The sequence below is a fragment of the Carex rostrata genome, chromosome 16 (assembly GCF_964058835.1).
Source record: "Carex rostrata chromosome 16, lpCarRost1.2, whole genome shotgun sequence".
NCBI classification, from domain to species: domain Eukaryota; kingdom Viridiplantae; phylum Streptophyta; class Magnoliopsida; order Poales; family Cyperaceae; genus Carex; species Carex rostrata.
Genome location: NC_135933.1, coordinates 6,493,026 through 6,506,936, shown reverse-complemented (window position 1 = coordinate 6,506,936; position 13,911 = coordinate 6,493,026). Strand labels below are relative to the sequence as shown.

Genomic DNA, 13,911 nt, shown 5'->3' with positions numbered 1-13,911 from the left:
AAAAAAAACACAAAATAATTTTTTTTTGTGAAATAAAAAATTTCATGCTTAATATACAAAAAAGAATAATTAATAATTCATTTTTGTAATATATGAAAACTAATGATTTCCTAGGCAATTCCTGATGCATTTGATATTAAAGTTTAAAAAGATAAATTAATGTCGCCTTTTTTAATTGGGCATTAGATATCTTTGATCTTAAAAGTTATGGATTCCACTGTCATATTCACCTTCTTTTCTCCATTTTCCCTTCTTTCTTTTCCTTGTTTACGATCTATTTTCTCTAGTCAAAATTAATTCTAATCTAAAACTCTAAATGAATTTCTTCTAACTGGGTTTTTGCTCGAAATAAGTGGACGATTTTTGAGTAAAAACGACTGATTTAACCGATTTAACCGGTTTTGACAGGTTCAATAACATAAATGATTCTTCAAACCTGACTAGTGACCTAATCCTTTTTTTTCAGTTTAACCGACGATCCAGTCTGGTTTTGATAACATCATTATGACCTTGTCAATTTTTTTATTTACAAGTAAAAGATTGGTCGGATCTCTAATATTATGTCTCGTGTGAGAAGTATTGAAGGTAAAAGTACTGCCCATTATGCAAGGTGCTATATAGATAGTATAAGGCTTTCCGTGTTACGGTCTTAAAAATCCAATTGTATAAATTTTAAATTTTGATCTATAAAGTTCAGTAAATTAGTTATAAAATGAAATTGTAAAATAATAATTTTTATTATTTTTGAAATCATTTTACTATTTTTTATGATTTATGAAATCTGACAAAAAAATAACTTAAAAATAAAAAAATATCAATATTTTGAGTCATTTTTTGCCCTCTTTCATAAATTATAAAAAAACATAGTAAATTAGCATTATACAAATTTATTGAGCTACTTAAATCGAAATTTGAAATTTATACAATTGGTTTTTAAAGCCGTAGCATATAAAGCCTTATGTTATCCATAGCACCTAGGCCTTACTCTTTTAACTTTTATCAAATATCAACATACTACAAACTTTAACTTTTATTAATAATCTAAAGTCAGAATTTTGCGTATATAGCACCAATAAATATCGATTTCTTTTAAAATATATCATGACAAGTACTAGACAGATTTCGGGTGAAATTTTTGACAGAGCGCTTCTAATTCATGCAATGCACGGACTACAAGTCAAAACAATGTTGCATATGACTCTGCGCAGCATGAACCAAAAACTGCTCTGTCAAAATGTTTACCCACTGATTTCTCACAACTATTGGCAATTTGGCATCATAGTTTCTCTACGTGTATGACATTCTTAACTAATAGAAGTATATGATGACTAAACTTGGCTTCTCAAAGCAACCTAAATCACATCAAAACAGCTCAAAAGTAGAAACCAAAAATACAACTAAGTTTGAAGTTCACAAATATAATTTATCCACGAGAGCTCCGTCGATCTCTCTCACCATCTCTATCATAATACCTGGACGAAGATCCCTTTTCATTCCTCTGTCTATCATCTCTCCTATCCAATCCTCTCTCGTCTTTTCTTTTTCTCTCAATCTCACGGTCTCTTGAACTCGGACTGTTTCGCCTCTCCCTTTTATTGTGACGAGTTTCCTCATCAAATTTATTGTTTTCCCAAGCAGAATCACTTGCTTTACGGCCCCACTGCTGGTCTCCTGTCTCACGCTATATATGAATAGGGTATAACAATAAACAGTAAGTGCTAAATGTTATACCGAAAGCCTAGTGGCAAAAATAAAATAAAAAATAACCACAAAAACCATTTTTCCAATTATTCTGGTTCTCACGGACTGTTTTAGCATCAAGGCCGAGATGATGGTAGTACAGTAATTAAAGAGGAAAGTATGTAGTGCTAATGTTCAACTAAGCCCTTGAGATATTGCTTTTTGCAACAAAGGCCCTAAACTTTTGATTTTGTTTAGGCCTTTCATTATAATGCAATCAAGTCATTATAATGCATCTTGCTACTTCTAATACTACATTCAAACCCTTTAGTGCCAAACAAACACTGTTAAGAACTGATTAAGATAAATGAGCACCAAATTTATTACCTAGACAGTTTATGTCAAGAATCAGCACTGTCTTAGCAAAAACACAAGTGAGATTGTGAACAATTGCTTTTAGTTAACTGAAGGCCAAAAGAACATGAACTAAAAGATTTATAGTGTTCTAATAATACCAAAAGCTTTAAAAAAGGATAAAAAGATTAACGGGCTTGAATGTAGAATATGCAAGTTTTTTTTAGGCAAAATGGCTACTTAGCAAATTTTATTAAATAAAGAAAAGATTTTTCAAGCTAAGGGAGAGAATATGCAAAATTATTAAAATGACAAACTTCCAACAATTCAAAATGGTATCCACCAAAGTTTGTGCTTAAATGAATAAATGCAATGAAATCTTAATAAAAACTAAATATGATTATATATGATAAATTACCGGCTCCTGGTGGGAAAACTTGCAAGAAGCACCTCGATTGCACTCCCCTTTTTGAAAAGCATAACAAACACCAGGAGCCTTTCTCTTCTCTTGCTCATTATCAAATTTGTCATTTTCCCAAGCAGAATCACTTGCTTTGCGGCCCCACCGCGGGTCTCCTGTCTCACGCTATATATAAATAGGGTATGACAATAATTGTAAGTGTTTTATGTTATACCGAAAACCTAGTGCAAAAAAGGAAAAAACTTAACCACAAATTTCATTTTTCCAATTATTTCTGGTTCTTATGGACTGCTTTAGCAAGGTCAAGATGATGTCAGTACAGTAATTATAGTGGAAGTATGTAGTGCTAATGTTCAACTAAGCCCTTGAGATATTGCTTTTTGCAACAAAGGCCCTAAACTTTTGATTTTGTTTAGGCCTTTCATTATAATGCAATCAAGTCATTATAATACATCTTGCTACTTCTAATACTACATTCAAACCCTTTTGTGCCAAACAAACACTGTTAAGAACTGATTCAGATAAATGAGCACCAAATTTATTACCTAGACAATTCCTGTCTTTTTTTTGATAAACTAGGTAGTGACTACCTAGTAGACCTAGACAGTTTCTGTCAATAATCAGCACTGTCTTAGCAAAACACAAGTAAGATGATGAACTATTGCTTATAATTTAACCAAAGGCCAACAGAATATGCAGTTTTTATTTTTTAAGTAGGTAAAATGCTTACTTAGCGAATTTTATTAAATAATGAATTGAGTTTACAAGCTAAGGGAAAGGAAATGCAAAATTGTTAAGAGCGTGAAATTCCAAAGATTAACATGGTACCCATCAAGGTTTGTGCTTAAGCAGTCTGGCTTCAACTTCCACTCAATTTTTTTAAAACTATTTTTATCTTTTCAATGAATAAATGCGATGAAAACCTTTTAACAAAAACTAAATACGATTAGATATGATTAATTACCGGTTCCTGGTGAGAAAATTTGCAAGAAGCACCTCGATTGCACTCCCCTTTCTGAAAAGCATAACAAACACCACGAGCCTCTTTCTTCTCTTGATCATTATCTTCATCTTCTTCTTCCTTCTTTTTGTATTTGCTTACATGATCAACTCGAACAATTCGTCCGCTCACTCTTGCACCATTTAAATTATCTGCAGAGCAGAACAGAATGATTGTTAGTACTAATATTATCATGCAATTGTTTAAATTAGTTTCTTAATGCAGCCACACTGGCAGAATATTTAACCTGCATAAATGGTCCATAAGATGAGTGATATTTTAATACGTTATCAACCTGCTAAAATGACTCATTCCAAGTTAATGCTGTTTGGAATTTTAACTTCAAATCCCTCTGATGTATAGTTATGCTTATACAGACGTTATCAACAAATATCGCACTCTTGAAGGACAAAGATTAAAATAAGTAGGAGTATTAATATCAACAAATATTGCACTCCAGACCTCATTTTAGCCGAGTTTCACCACTAATTGGAGGCACTAACAAATTGATAATGCACAACAAGTAGGTAAGCAATAATAGCTACCTAGAATCGGTACGCATTTACACATCAAACGGGCATGGGATCGGCATTACCAGTACAAGACCGAGCAATGGGAGTCTCCTACAACTAAATAGTACCATGAGTTTAATTTTATTTTGATCAGCAGCACTTAATAAACATAAAATCATACAGACCTACAGCAAGAATGGTGCTCCTTTGGTCTTCATAAGCAATGAATGCAAACCCCTTGGATTTCCCAGTTCCTTTATCTCTCACCAGGTTAACGTCCATAATCTCCCCATATCTGCGTTGAAACAATTAACCTTAGATCAGCTATTATCTTCAATAAATTAGAGTTCCACAGCAAATTATACCCAACATATTCCAATATTTGCAGATCAAACCCCAATACATCTCACAATAACAACTAACTACCAAGGCTTTTTTTTTAAAATTTGGGCATAGAAACAACAGAAAATATTGAAACGGTAATAAGAAAAAAAACAGAGAGAGGAGAGGTATGGATACTGAGAGAATACGGCGAGGAGGTCGCCTTCGGTGAGGTCGTAGGAGAGGCCGCCGACGAAAACATAGGCCGAGTCCTTGTACTTGGCGTGCCACGATGCCTCGTCCGAAATCCCCAGCGCCGCCTCCGTCGATGTTATCTTCTGAGTTCGCTTCACCAAAGTTAGAGGATTCATTGGTCCTACTGCTTACTCTCGCCGCTCTCCTCCCGTTCGTTAGTTTAACCCCTTTCTCCAGCTGGTGTTAACCTCAAGAGTTTCAAGGAAAGAGGCGAGAAGAAATGCAAGGGTGACAGACTCACAAGTGGTGGTTCAATTTGGAGAGCTGATGTTCTTCTCAAATTCAATTTGGGCCGGTTCCTGGGCTAACTAATAAGAAAGCCTCTTTTTGTTCTTATTATTATTTTTTTGGTAAACATGCCCGTAGTCTTTTTTTGTTGTTTCTTGTTACAGACTTTCAAATAGTTTCATAGAGACATTAATAACAATGAAATTGTCATCTTTTCATACTCTTGAACTTGAATGAAAAGCTACATTTTACATTTATGCATCACTTGTGGTTCTGATTTGTTGTTTGAAATTTGGATTTAAAATATCAACTCTCTTTTAATTGGGTGCATGGGGAGACTTTTTAGAATGGAGATTTTGTAGTGCTCGTTTTTTTCAAATCCATAATTCATCATATTAAAGCCCGCCGTTTGCAATTAACATCCGGACCTTAACTAACTTGGTCAAGGAACGTAAGCAGATTGATTGAGCACAGATCCAAAGCGAACATTAAATATTTCCCGCACAAGAGTTCGCGAGATAACCAGGACATTAATATTACAAACATTCACAATTGAAGCTGCAAAATCTGTATGTTGTTTTCTACCATTGCGGGCAGATCTCACAAGGAAATTAGGACCTATTAGCAAAATGACAGTTCCAGTACATCTTTTAGCAAAATTGTAATATGATGTCAGGCAATTTGTCGTTTGAGATATATTATGCACAACTACTTAAGAATTAGAACAATAAAAGTATGGCGCATATGTCAATCATTATACAGCAGGAGCTAGATAAAAATCTAACTCAAAACACAAAACATACTGAAACATCAAAATGTGCTAAATGCAAGTGCTATTAGATTAACAGTCTACGACAGAAATACATTATAATAAAAATGACAAGCTAAAGTTTGTTTCAGATTTAGTCTTTGGGTCTTCTAGCCCTACCGAGGATGATCAAAACCCTGATAAAAGGGAACCTGCACACAATTACAAAAATCTTAGTATATTATTATGATTTGTGCAAAAATAGTTGCCATTTTTTGTTAGTGACTTGGTTATTTGCAAACAAACGCTTTGTGGTATTTGGATAAACAATAACAACTACAATGATGTTAAAAAAAGTATTCAATGATCACATTTTAAAAACCCATTTAGATTCCTTGTGGAAATTTAAAATTATCACATAGCACATATTGCACTTAAACATTTTTCAAACACATTTAAATCCAGTATGGAAGCCAGTAAAAGTATTTTTCTTCTATAATAGGAGTCCTAACTGGTTTTGCACAAGATGAAAGGACAAAGTTCATGCAAGAAGCAAACTATTCAAGAACAAGCCAGAGAAAGCAAGACAGATAAGTCCATTGGAGAAGGGTTGATTTTGTAAATTCCAAAATATGTGTGTTTTATCTAAATAAGTGAGTGTATTTACAAAATCCCTCATTTGTTGGTAGACAATTAAGGGAGTAAACAGACTGGATAATTATTTCTTCCTCTAAGCCTGTATCCAGATAATTATGTGTAAAGATAAGATACTGACCATATCTATAAATCAATTATTTGTATCAGTATGTGTCTGTATCTACATAATTTGGGGATCCAGATACTTATAGTTCCTTGAAAAGATCCCGATATCTAAATTACCCAAATTTGGAATAACCATGGAAAAAAGGGAGCCTACATACTCTCAAGTTACTTATTTGTAAGGCACTACTATTATAATCTATAAATATTAAATAATATTAGTTAGTTATCAGGTTTGTTATTTAAAATTTCATTTTATTATTTTAAAAAGGAGGTTTATGTTAAGCACAGCGCCGTTTGGCAGGTGCTAATGTGCTATGACTTCAGATCTCAATTTTCAAGATTCAAACATCTGATCAAAGCCGCTCAATTCAATCTACATATGAAAATCTTGTAACAAAATAAACTTTTTACATGTCTTAAGATTCTTTTACTATTTTCTTTTGATAGTAAGAAAACTACTGACATTGATTTTAAAAATTCCAGATCATCCAATAGAAATAGTTCTCTATTGGATAAAATACTAAACAAATTTTAAAATATATAAAACTTGGTTTCCTAAAATATTTTAATATGTAGATTGAAATGAGCAACTGGGAACACTGTTTAGATCTAGAAAATCGAGATTGAAACCACAACTCCGACCAATCAGTGATATGCATAATACCATAGCCTCAATCATTTTAAATTAGATACATGTTATTATACTTGTATGTTTATCAGTGGTATCCACTAATTATCCATTTCGAAATCCATAAAAGAGTTTGTATTTGTCAATTATCCATATGTATACCTGTCCTAAAAGATTTTAGTATGTAGATTGAATTGAGCAACTCAGAACGCCATTTAAATCTCGAACCAAGATTGAAGCTATAACTCCGACCAGTCATGCTATGCATAGTACCATGCCTCAATTACTTTTAATTATCTACATTTATTATACTTGTATGTTTGCTAGTGTTATCCACTAATTATACATTTCAAATCCGTATAAGTGTTCATATTTATCAATTAATCATACGTATCCCTGTCCATTTAGATGCAAATTTAGGTTTGAGTTGTGACATCAATTTAATATCCATATTTGTATCCTCATATGCTCAATAAAATGCAGACATAGATATTATTTTAACACTATATGTTCGGAATCAGATGCAGACACAAATATGAATTTTAGCACTATCCGTTCCTAGTCTTTCCGTTTATACTTTATACCCCTCCAGCCAATATTTCACAAAATGAATAGGTTTCATGTACATATTACCTGTGAGGCAACATGAGTAAGATGGCCATAGCAGTTGGCATACATCATGGTTGGTGTAGGCCATGGAGCATAGAAAGCATTTGAAGCTTGGTGGGACCCAAAAGCAGAGAAGGAGCTCATATTTGGATCCATCGGTCTGTAGTTGATGCTGGCCTGATTTCCCACGAAAGGCATATATTGTGGCTGGTTAACCACAGGAAAGTTACGGGCTGGCAAAGAGCTCCTAACATACCTGTAAAATTTCAAACGAAAATAATTTATTTTGACGGAACGCACTACTAATACAGTCAAAAACTTGAAAGGGATTGAGATAATTAAAACATGCATGGGTTTTCTTACAGATTACATGCTATTTTACAGGGATAGGAGTGATGTGATTAAAAAATGTACAGGTATTGTTAAAAATTACAAGTTACTTTACAGCATTTCCAAACAACAGCCACCATTTTGTTGTGATTAGGGCGTGCCATTTTTTGGACTACTCGCATATGACTCGCAACCATTTTAATCTAAGGTTGAGCCAAATAACAAGTGAAGAAATAAATTGACCAAATTTTTGTCTCAAAAATTCATATAATGTCGGAGCCCATAATTGTAATGAGACAAATATTATGAAGGGCCAATACTGTCAGTAAATAAAATTAACTGGCAAGACTTCATTAAGCCAACAAGCTTACCTGTCATAACTCCTGTCATAATCTGGATCATATCGATCCTTCTCTCTGTCTCTAAACACCGCAACTTTGCCGTTATACTTCTCCACCTCCTGTGTAACCACCTGTGTGTTAGGGAGCGGAACCTCATTGTCAGCAATATAACTGGAGCCACTGAAAATCCTGGCCCGTGCTTTATCATACTCCTCCTCCCTTTCTTCTATACTCTTCATCAGGTTTTTCTTCGCTTCCGATCCCATTGCATCACCAGTTGAAGCCTTCGGTCGCTGACGGAGCACAATCATCTTCTTTTCTGACGCCTCGCATTCGGATTGCTTTGGTACAATCTTAGACAGCAGCAAAGATGGGAATTTACTATTGGGTGTTTTTCTTGCGATTACTTTGTTGACTAAGGAACTATTCACTATGCTATCAGCTGCAGTAGTTTCCAAACCATAGTGCTGCGCCACGCGGTGAGCAGCACATCGCAGGTAGGATGTAGGGAAATGCTGGAACTCAAACTCCTGCAACTCAGGGTTTTGCATGAACTTTTGTATGTCCAGCTCCATCCTCAGAACTGTAGTTGAATAGAGAAGTTATGACCTTGCAAAGGACTCCATACAATAGAATAACTATATGTAAGCAATAAATGCATACACCTGTCTTCCTTGTAACCTTAGAATGATGGTTTCGTTCAATTCTAACTTAAAGATGACATATTTACATGTCTATCAATCAACTCAACAAGATCAACAGAAATACATAAAAAGAGAGAGGGAGAGACCATTAAAGTGAGGTCTATTTAGTACCTGCAATATACCTTCGCCTATTAGCCCGCCCCCCCCCCCCCCCCCCCCCCCCCTCTCTTTAAAGTGCACAATTGACAGTTGATTGAAGTCAGGTTCATTCTTTTTTTCAAAAGAAGAAAGGCTATAAACAATTTATGTTTCACAGGATAACAGTATCAGATCAATGTTTAGCAGTACCACCAGAAATCAAATCTTGGTGCTGACCAAACCTTACTCTAACTGCAAACATCCACCTCAGGCATGATTTAGAAGGTTAATTAGGCAACAGATTTGCAGAATTCTAAGCAAATCACTCCAAGAACTAACAAGATAAGCACAAAAAGATATCTTTCAGGTTTTAGGTTCAATCTACAATAGGACTACGCAAAAAGCCCCAACAGAATCAATGTAAAAATTGCACCTCAAATATCTCCTAATCACTAAAACTTAATAAATCCGAAATTCTAACGAAAACAACTAACTGTGCCTGCTCAATCCAAAAACGAAAAAGGTAACAAATGAAAAAGTTACCAATAAGACGATAACGAGGGTTCTCAAGCAGCTCGACGAGGAATGGATCGACCGCCGGTTTCTCATCGACCTGCTGCGAACCAGTGTCAAGAGCCGAGGGGCAAGACAAGGGGCTCTCGAACGAAGCCATGGTCGTATAGAAAGCACAAACAAACAGAGGCTTGTGTAGACGAAAGGGGGAGGGGGGATTACTGGATCCCTATCCCCTCCCTCCCGTTACCTCTCTTCTCGCTTCGGGAAGGGTTTTCGCACGAGGCGAGCGTTTGTGATTTTTATCGATCTGGGAAAGACGGGGTTCGTCTTGAGGCAATCCCGACCGTCCGTGCGGAGAGGTGAGAAAAGGATAAGCAGCTTCTGAAAATATAGGGGGCTGTTATATCGGCAATTGGCCAAATTTGGTCGATTCCCTAATTAGAACCGTCCATTTTGCATTTTGATACGTGCATACAACTTCAAGTTCCGCGCTGATCGAATGCGCACGAATTTTAGTGCATATTGCACGGATTTTGACCGAGTATCGGACCAAATTTGGTCAGATGGCCATTGGACCGCCCCCGCTTCTGCTTCTGAAACAAGGGGCCCGCGTATGATATCAACTATCAAGGCGTGTCAAAGGATTCGCGTTGAAACCTAATTAAATTATGATATATTATTTTGGTACTAATAAAATTATCGGCTACTATTAATTCTGGAAAGGGGAACATAATCAATAAAATGGACAAAAAACGAAATCGTATCAATCTATATTGTAACAATTAAAAGTAGAATTTAAAATAAGGTTACTGCTATTTTGAGAATTCAATTTTTCAATATTCAGTTGATACCGATTATGCTTTTGTTGAATGCCTTATTTTTGTATCTTTAAACTAAATTCTTTTAAATGAGATGCATTTTAAAATAGAATATTTTATACATGCTATGAAAACGACCGGTCTTATTATACTAATACATGTATTTCCAAACTAAGTATTTTTCAATTATTTTATCACACTAGGCGCTTAATGCAAAGCATATTAATATGACGGCTAAATTTCTTTAGGGTCACCAAAATTAAATCCTCACAAAACATTTAATTTTAGTTTATCCCAGTTAAATCCCTAAATCGTATAAAAATTAGATGTGATGATATATGGTCATATATTTATAGTGAAGATATTTTTCTGCTAATTTGGACATTTTTTTTGCTAACGTGGAGAATGGCATCAATGCGTCAGTTTTTGGAGACTAAGATGACGAGTTGATTGGATTAAAACAAATTCATATACAGCAACTTAGAAGAGAAATAATTATTAATTACTAAGTTGAATTAATAGCAAAAGTTCAGTGACCTTGTTAAAAAAATTTACCCCTATATGATCCCCCAAAAAAAAAATGTCACAAAAAGATTAACATTTTAGATTCAAATTTGGCTTAATCTAGACTGCTAACATACGATATAATCTTTGCAAGTATTCTAAAACAAAATTAAAATCATAATAGTTATTGTGGTCACTGGTCAATCATTTGATCCAACAAAATGCCTACTTGCTTTTGTAGACTTGATACTAGGGTGTTCTTTTCTTCTCATTGGAATTTCCTTCGTCTCACATCCTTACTTTTAGGATCTTTTTGCAACTACATGTCTCTGACCATGCGCACTGATTCTTTCAATTAAACCAAGCAATCACCCTTCCACTAGAAAATTCGGCTTTGTGCTTTTTTGTTACATATCCATAAAGCTGTAGATAATATTGTCAAATCGGTTTGGGATATCTTTTTTTAATAACACCACAACTCGGCAATTATTTTTTTAAGAGATATTTAGCATTGGTGAGGAGTAGGACTGGCAAAAAAGTTTGTGGCCCGTTTGGTATTCGTCCGTGACTCGATCAGTAACAGCTCGTTTATTAGTGGATCGAGTTAAAATTAGCTCGCTCGCTACATACTTGAGTCAGAATTAATGAGTTTGAGTTTGGCCTGGCTCGACACGAGTCAGCTCGGTAGTTAACGAGCTATTTAATATACATAGTTTAATAGTTTAATCGAATCCGTTCACATTGGAGATATTATGGTATATAGATGTTACATATTTATAAATCTGCCAAGCTAATAACGAGTTAGCTTGGCTCGCTCGGATAAGCCACGAGTCGGTCTTAAGCAATAGTTTTAGCTCGGGACTTAAAATCTAAACTCGCTCGCTCAGTTTGATACACTAACAAGCCGAGTACGAGTGCAGACTATGCCTCCAAGATGTATTTCTTTTTTGAAAGGGAACTTCGTCAAATTGTTATTGGTGCGAGAAGCAACACCATAAGTTGTGATCCGGGTCACAGTGTATCATGTTGCGGGTCGAAGTTTTGGAAATAATAAAGTTTGAGTAAGGCTACGGTACTATAGGTTGCATAGAGAGCTACGGTGCTACAACTCAATATTCGAGTTTTCAAAATCATAACTGTCGATCCGAACCATTCATCTTGTTCTCCATATTAATATGTGTTTGGAGACCAAATTTTACATTTTTTGAAAAATTTTTACTAATTTTTTAGATAGGTAGAAAATTGATAAGCTGAAATTGTATCTATTGAAACCTAGGGTTTGTTATGTAAATTCAGCCAAGTTTTGATTAAATTAGGTTTAATTAGGTTAGAAATGTCCAAAAGTTCAAGTTACTGCCCTAGTTATGTTTATTTTACAGGTAATCAAGTGTTTGGAGCTTAACGAAGCAAAACGAGTGAGTTAGCGCGAAGATTGGAGCAACTACCAACATCCATTGCAGCCCGCAACCAAACTCATTGCGGCCCGCAATGACTTCTCCAGCACAGAGAATCTTCATTCCAACATCCATTGCGGCCCGCAACCAAACTCATTGCGGCCCGCAATGACTTCTCAGCACAGCATCTTCATTCCAGCACTTTCATTGCGGTCCGCAATGACCTCCAGATTTTTTTTGCGCAGTATGTTAACTGCCTCCACTCATTGCGGCCCGCAATGAATGTATTGCGGCCCGCAATAAGGCGGTTCAGAGTCCGAATTTGCTATTTTTAAGGAGTTATTTTTAGGTTTTGCTAGGGGTATAAAAGGGGGACCTGTAGAACAGATTAAGTACGTTTTTTAGGCAGAATTTCTAGGGTTTCAACAAGGAAGAGCAAGGAAAAGCTAGAAGAGAGAAGAAGAAAGAAGAGATCATTGATCAATCGGTTTTATTATTTTCTTTCCTTTGGAACTCTTTTATTCTTTTGATTTGATTTGTATCTTAGCCATGGCTGGCTAAGGGCTTTTCTAGGATTGATTAGGGTTGTACTTGAAACTTTTGTTATGATTTAGTTGGTTTTATTTTATATATTCTTGTTCTTTGTTGTGATCTATTCTTTATTTTAATTGATTGTGAGGACTTAATCGAAATCACATGAAACCCTAGGATTTAGTATTTGCAATTGAGAAATTGAATATTAGGTCTAGACCATAAGGAATATGGTATTCGATAGGCTAGGTACTGAGAGGTGACGCTTGTCTTATACGGGCTTTACCTAATAGTTTAGAGAATTGTGCCAAGTACCGAGAGGTGAAAGATAGTTTTCTAGATTTATTGAGACAGTAAGAACTTAATGACTTTAGATTAGGGTAGCCAAGTACCGAGAGGTGACGTTTATTCTAATTTAAAGATGGTATTAATATAGAGATATCCCTTTGTACCTACAACACCCAACTGTGCCTTCATAACTAAAAGAACAAATTTAATAAACCAATTAGTCATAACACTAGTGGATAGGAACCCTAAGAAACCCTAATTTCTCATTCTTGTCAAAAACCTAATTTTGCTTTAAAGACTTTAGTTTAATCACAATCAAACCAACCCTTTAAACAAACAAAAACCTTCTTAATTTCTTTTTACTAAATTAAATTGTTAGGTTAGGTTTAATATTCCAACTTGTCCCTGTGGAGACGATCCCTAAGTACTACTCGACAAGGTTGTACACTTGCAACCGAATTGAGCGTAAATTAGGATTTATTACTTGTGTAGTAAAAATCACATCAAAAATCAAATATTGCAGAATTTTTTAGATCAAGGGATTTAAAAATTAAATGGCTTGATATTATGGATATTAAAATAGTTGAATAGCTTGATCTTCAATCTTTACTCAAAAATTAAAATAAATTTTACAGTAAGTTTTAACCTAGTTATAGGATTGGATCCTCTCAAGTAACTAAAATTTTGGATTTGGATAAACTATTTGATCAGAATTCATATCAATCCGGTTCAAATTACAATTTACAGAATCCTTTCAATATCTGTGCCAAAACAGATCGGACAGTCCGAATATAAACCTAAAATTTGAACTGTTTTTATGAAATTTGAATTTGTCTCGTGGTATTTCCTTAATAAATTTATTGTCAAGCGAGACTTTCCACCTCTCTTC

At 34.8% G+C, this 13,911-nt stretch overlaps 2 protein-coding genes across 4 annotated transcripts; both read right to left on the bottom strand.

The window, feature by feature from the left end:
* Positions 1-1,262: 1,262 nt before the first annotated feature.
* On the bottom strand, positions 1,263-4,786 carry LOC144567553 (RNA recognition motif (RRM)-containing protein). Of its 3 annotated transcripts, none has more exons than XM_078317718.1 (5): positions 4,487-4,786; positions 4,153-4,262; positions 3,420-3,607; positions 2,453-2,620; positions 1,263-1,681 (listed from the first exon to the last, which is right to left on the bottom strand). In XM_078317718.1, exons 1-5 carry the CDS (start codon positions 4,657-4,659, stop codon positions 1,424-1,426), a joined length of 897 nt encoding a protein of 298 aa, XP_078173844.1. In that variant the 5' UTR covers positions 4,660-4,786; the 3' UTR covers positions 1,263-1,423. The 3 variants fall into 3 exon arrangements, with proteins under 3 accessions (XP_078173844.1, XP_078173845.1, XP_078173846.1); XM_078317719.1 differs by having other exon boundaries at positions 4,498-4,707; XM_078317720.1 differs by lacking the exon at positions 2,453-2,620.
* A 682-nt stretch (positions 4,787-5,468) lies between these two features.
* On the bottom strand, positions 5,469-9,860 carry LOC144567803 (uncharacterized). Its single transcript, XM_078317984.1, has 4 exons — positions 9,515-9,860; positions 8,220-8,772; positions 7,543-7,774; positions 5,469-5,731 (listed from the first exon to the last, which is right to left on the bottom strand). Exons 1-4 carry the CDS (start codon positions 9,642-9,644, stop codon positions 5,696-5,698), a joined length of 951 nt encoding a protein of 316 aa, XP_078174110.1. The 5' UTR covers positions 9,645-9,860; the 3' UTR covers positions 5,469-5,695.
* Between the last annotated feature and the right edge of the window lie 4,051 nt (positions 9,861-13,911).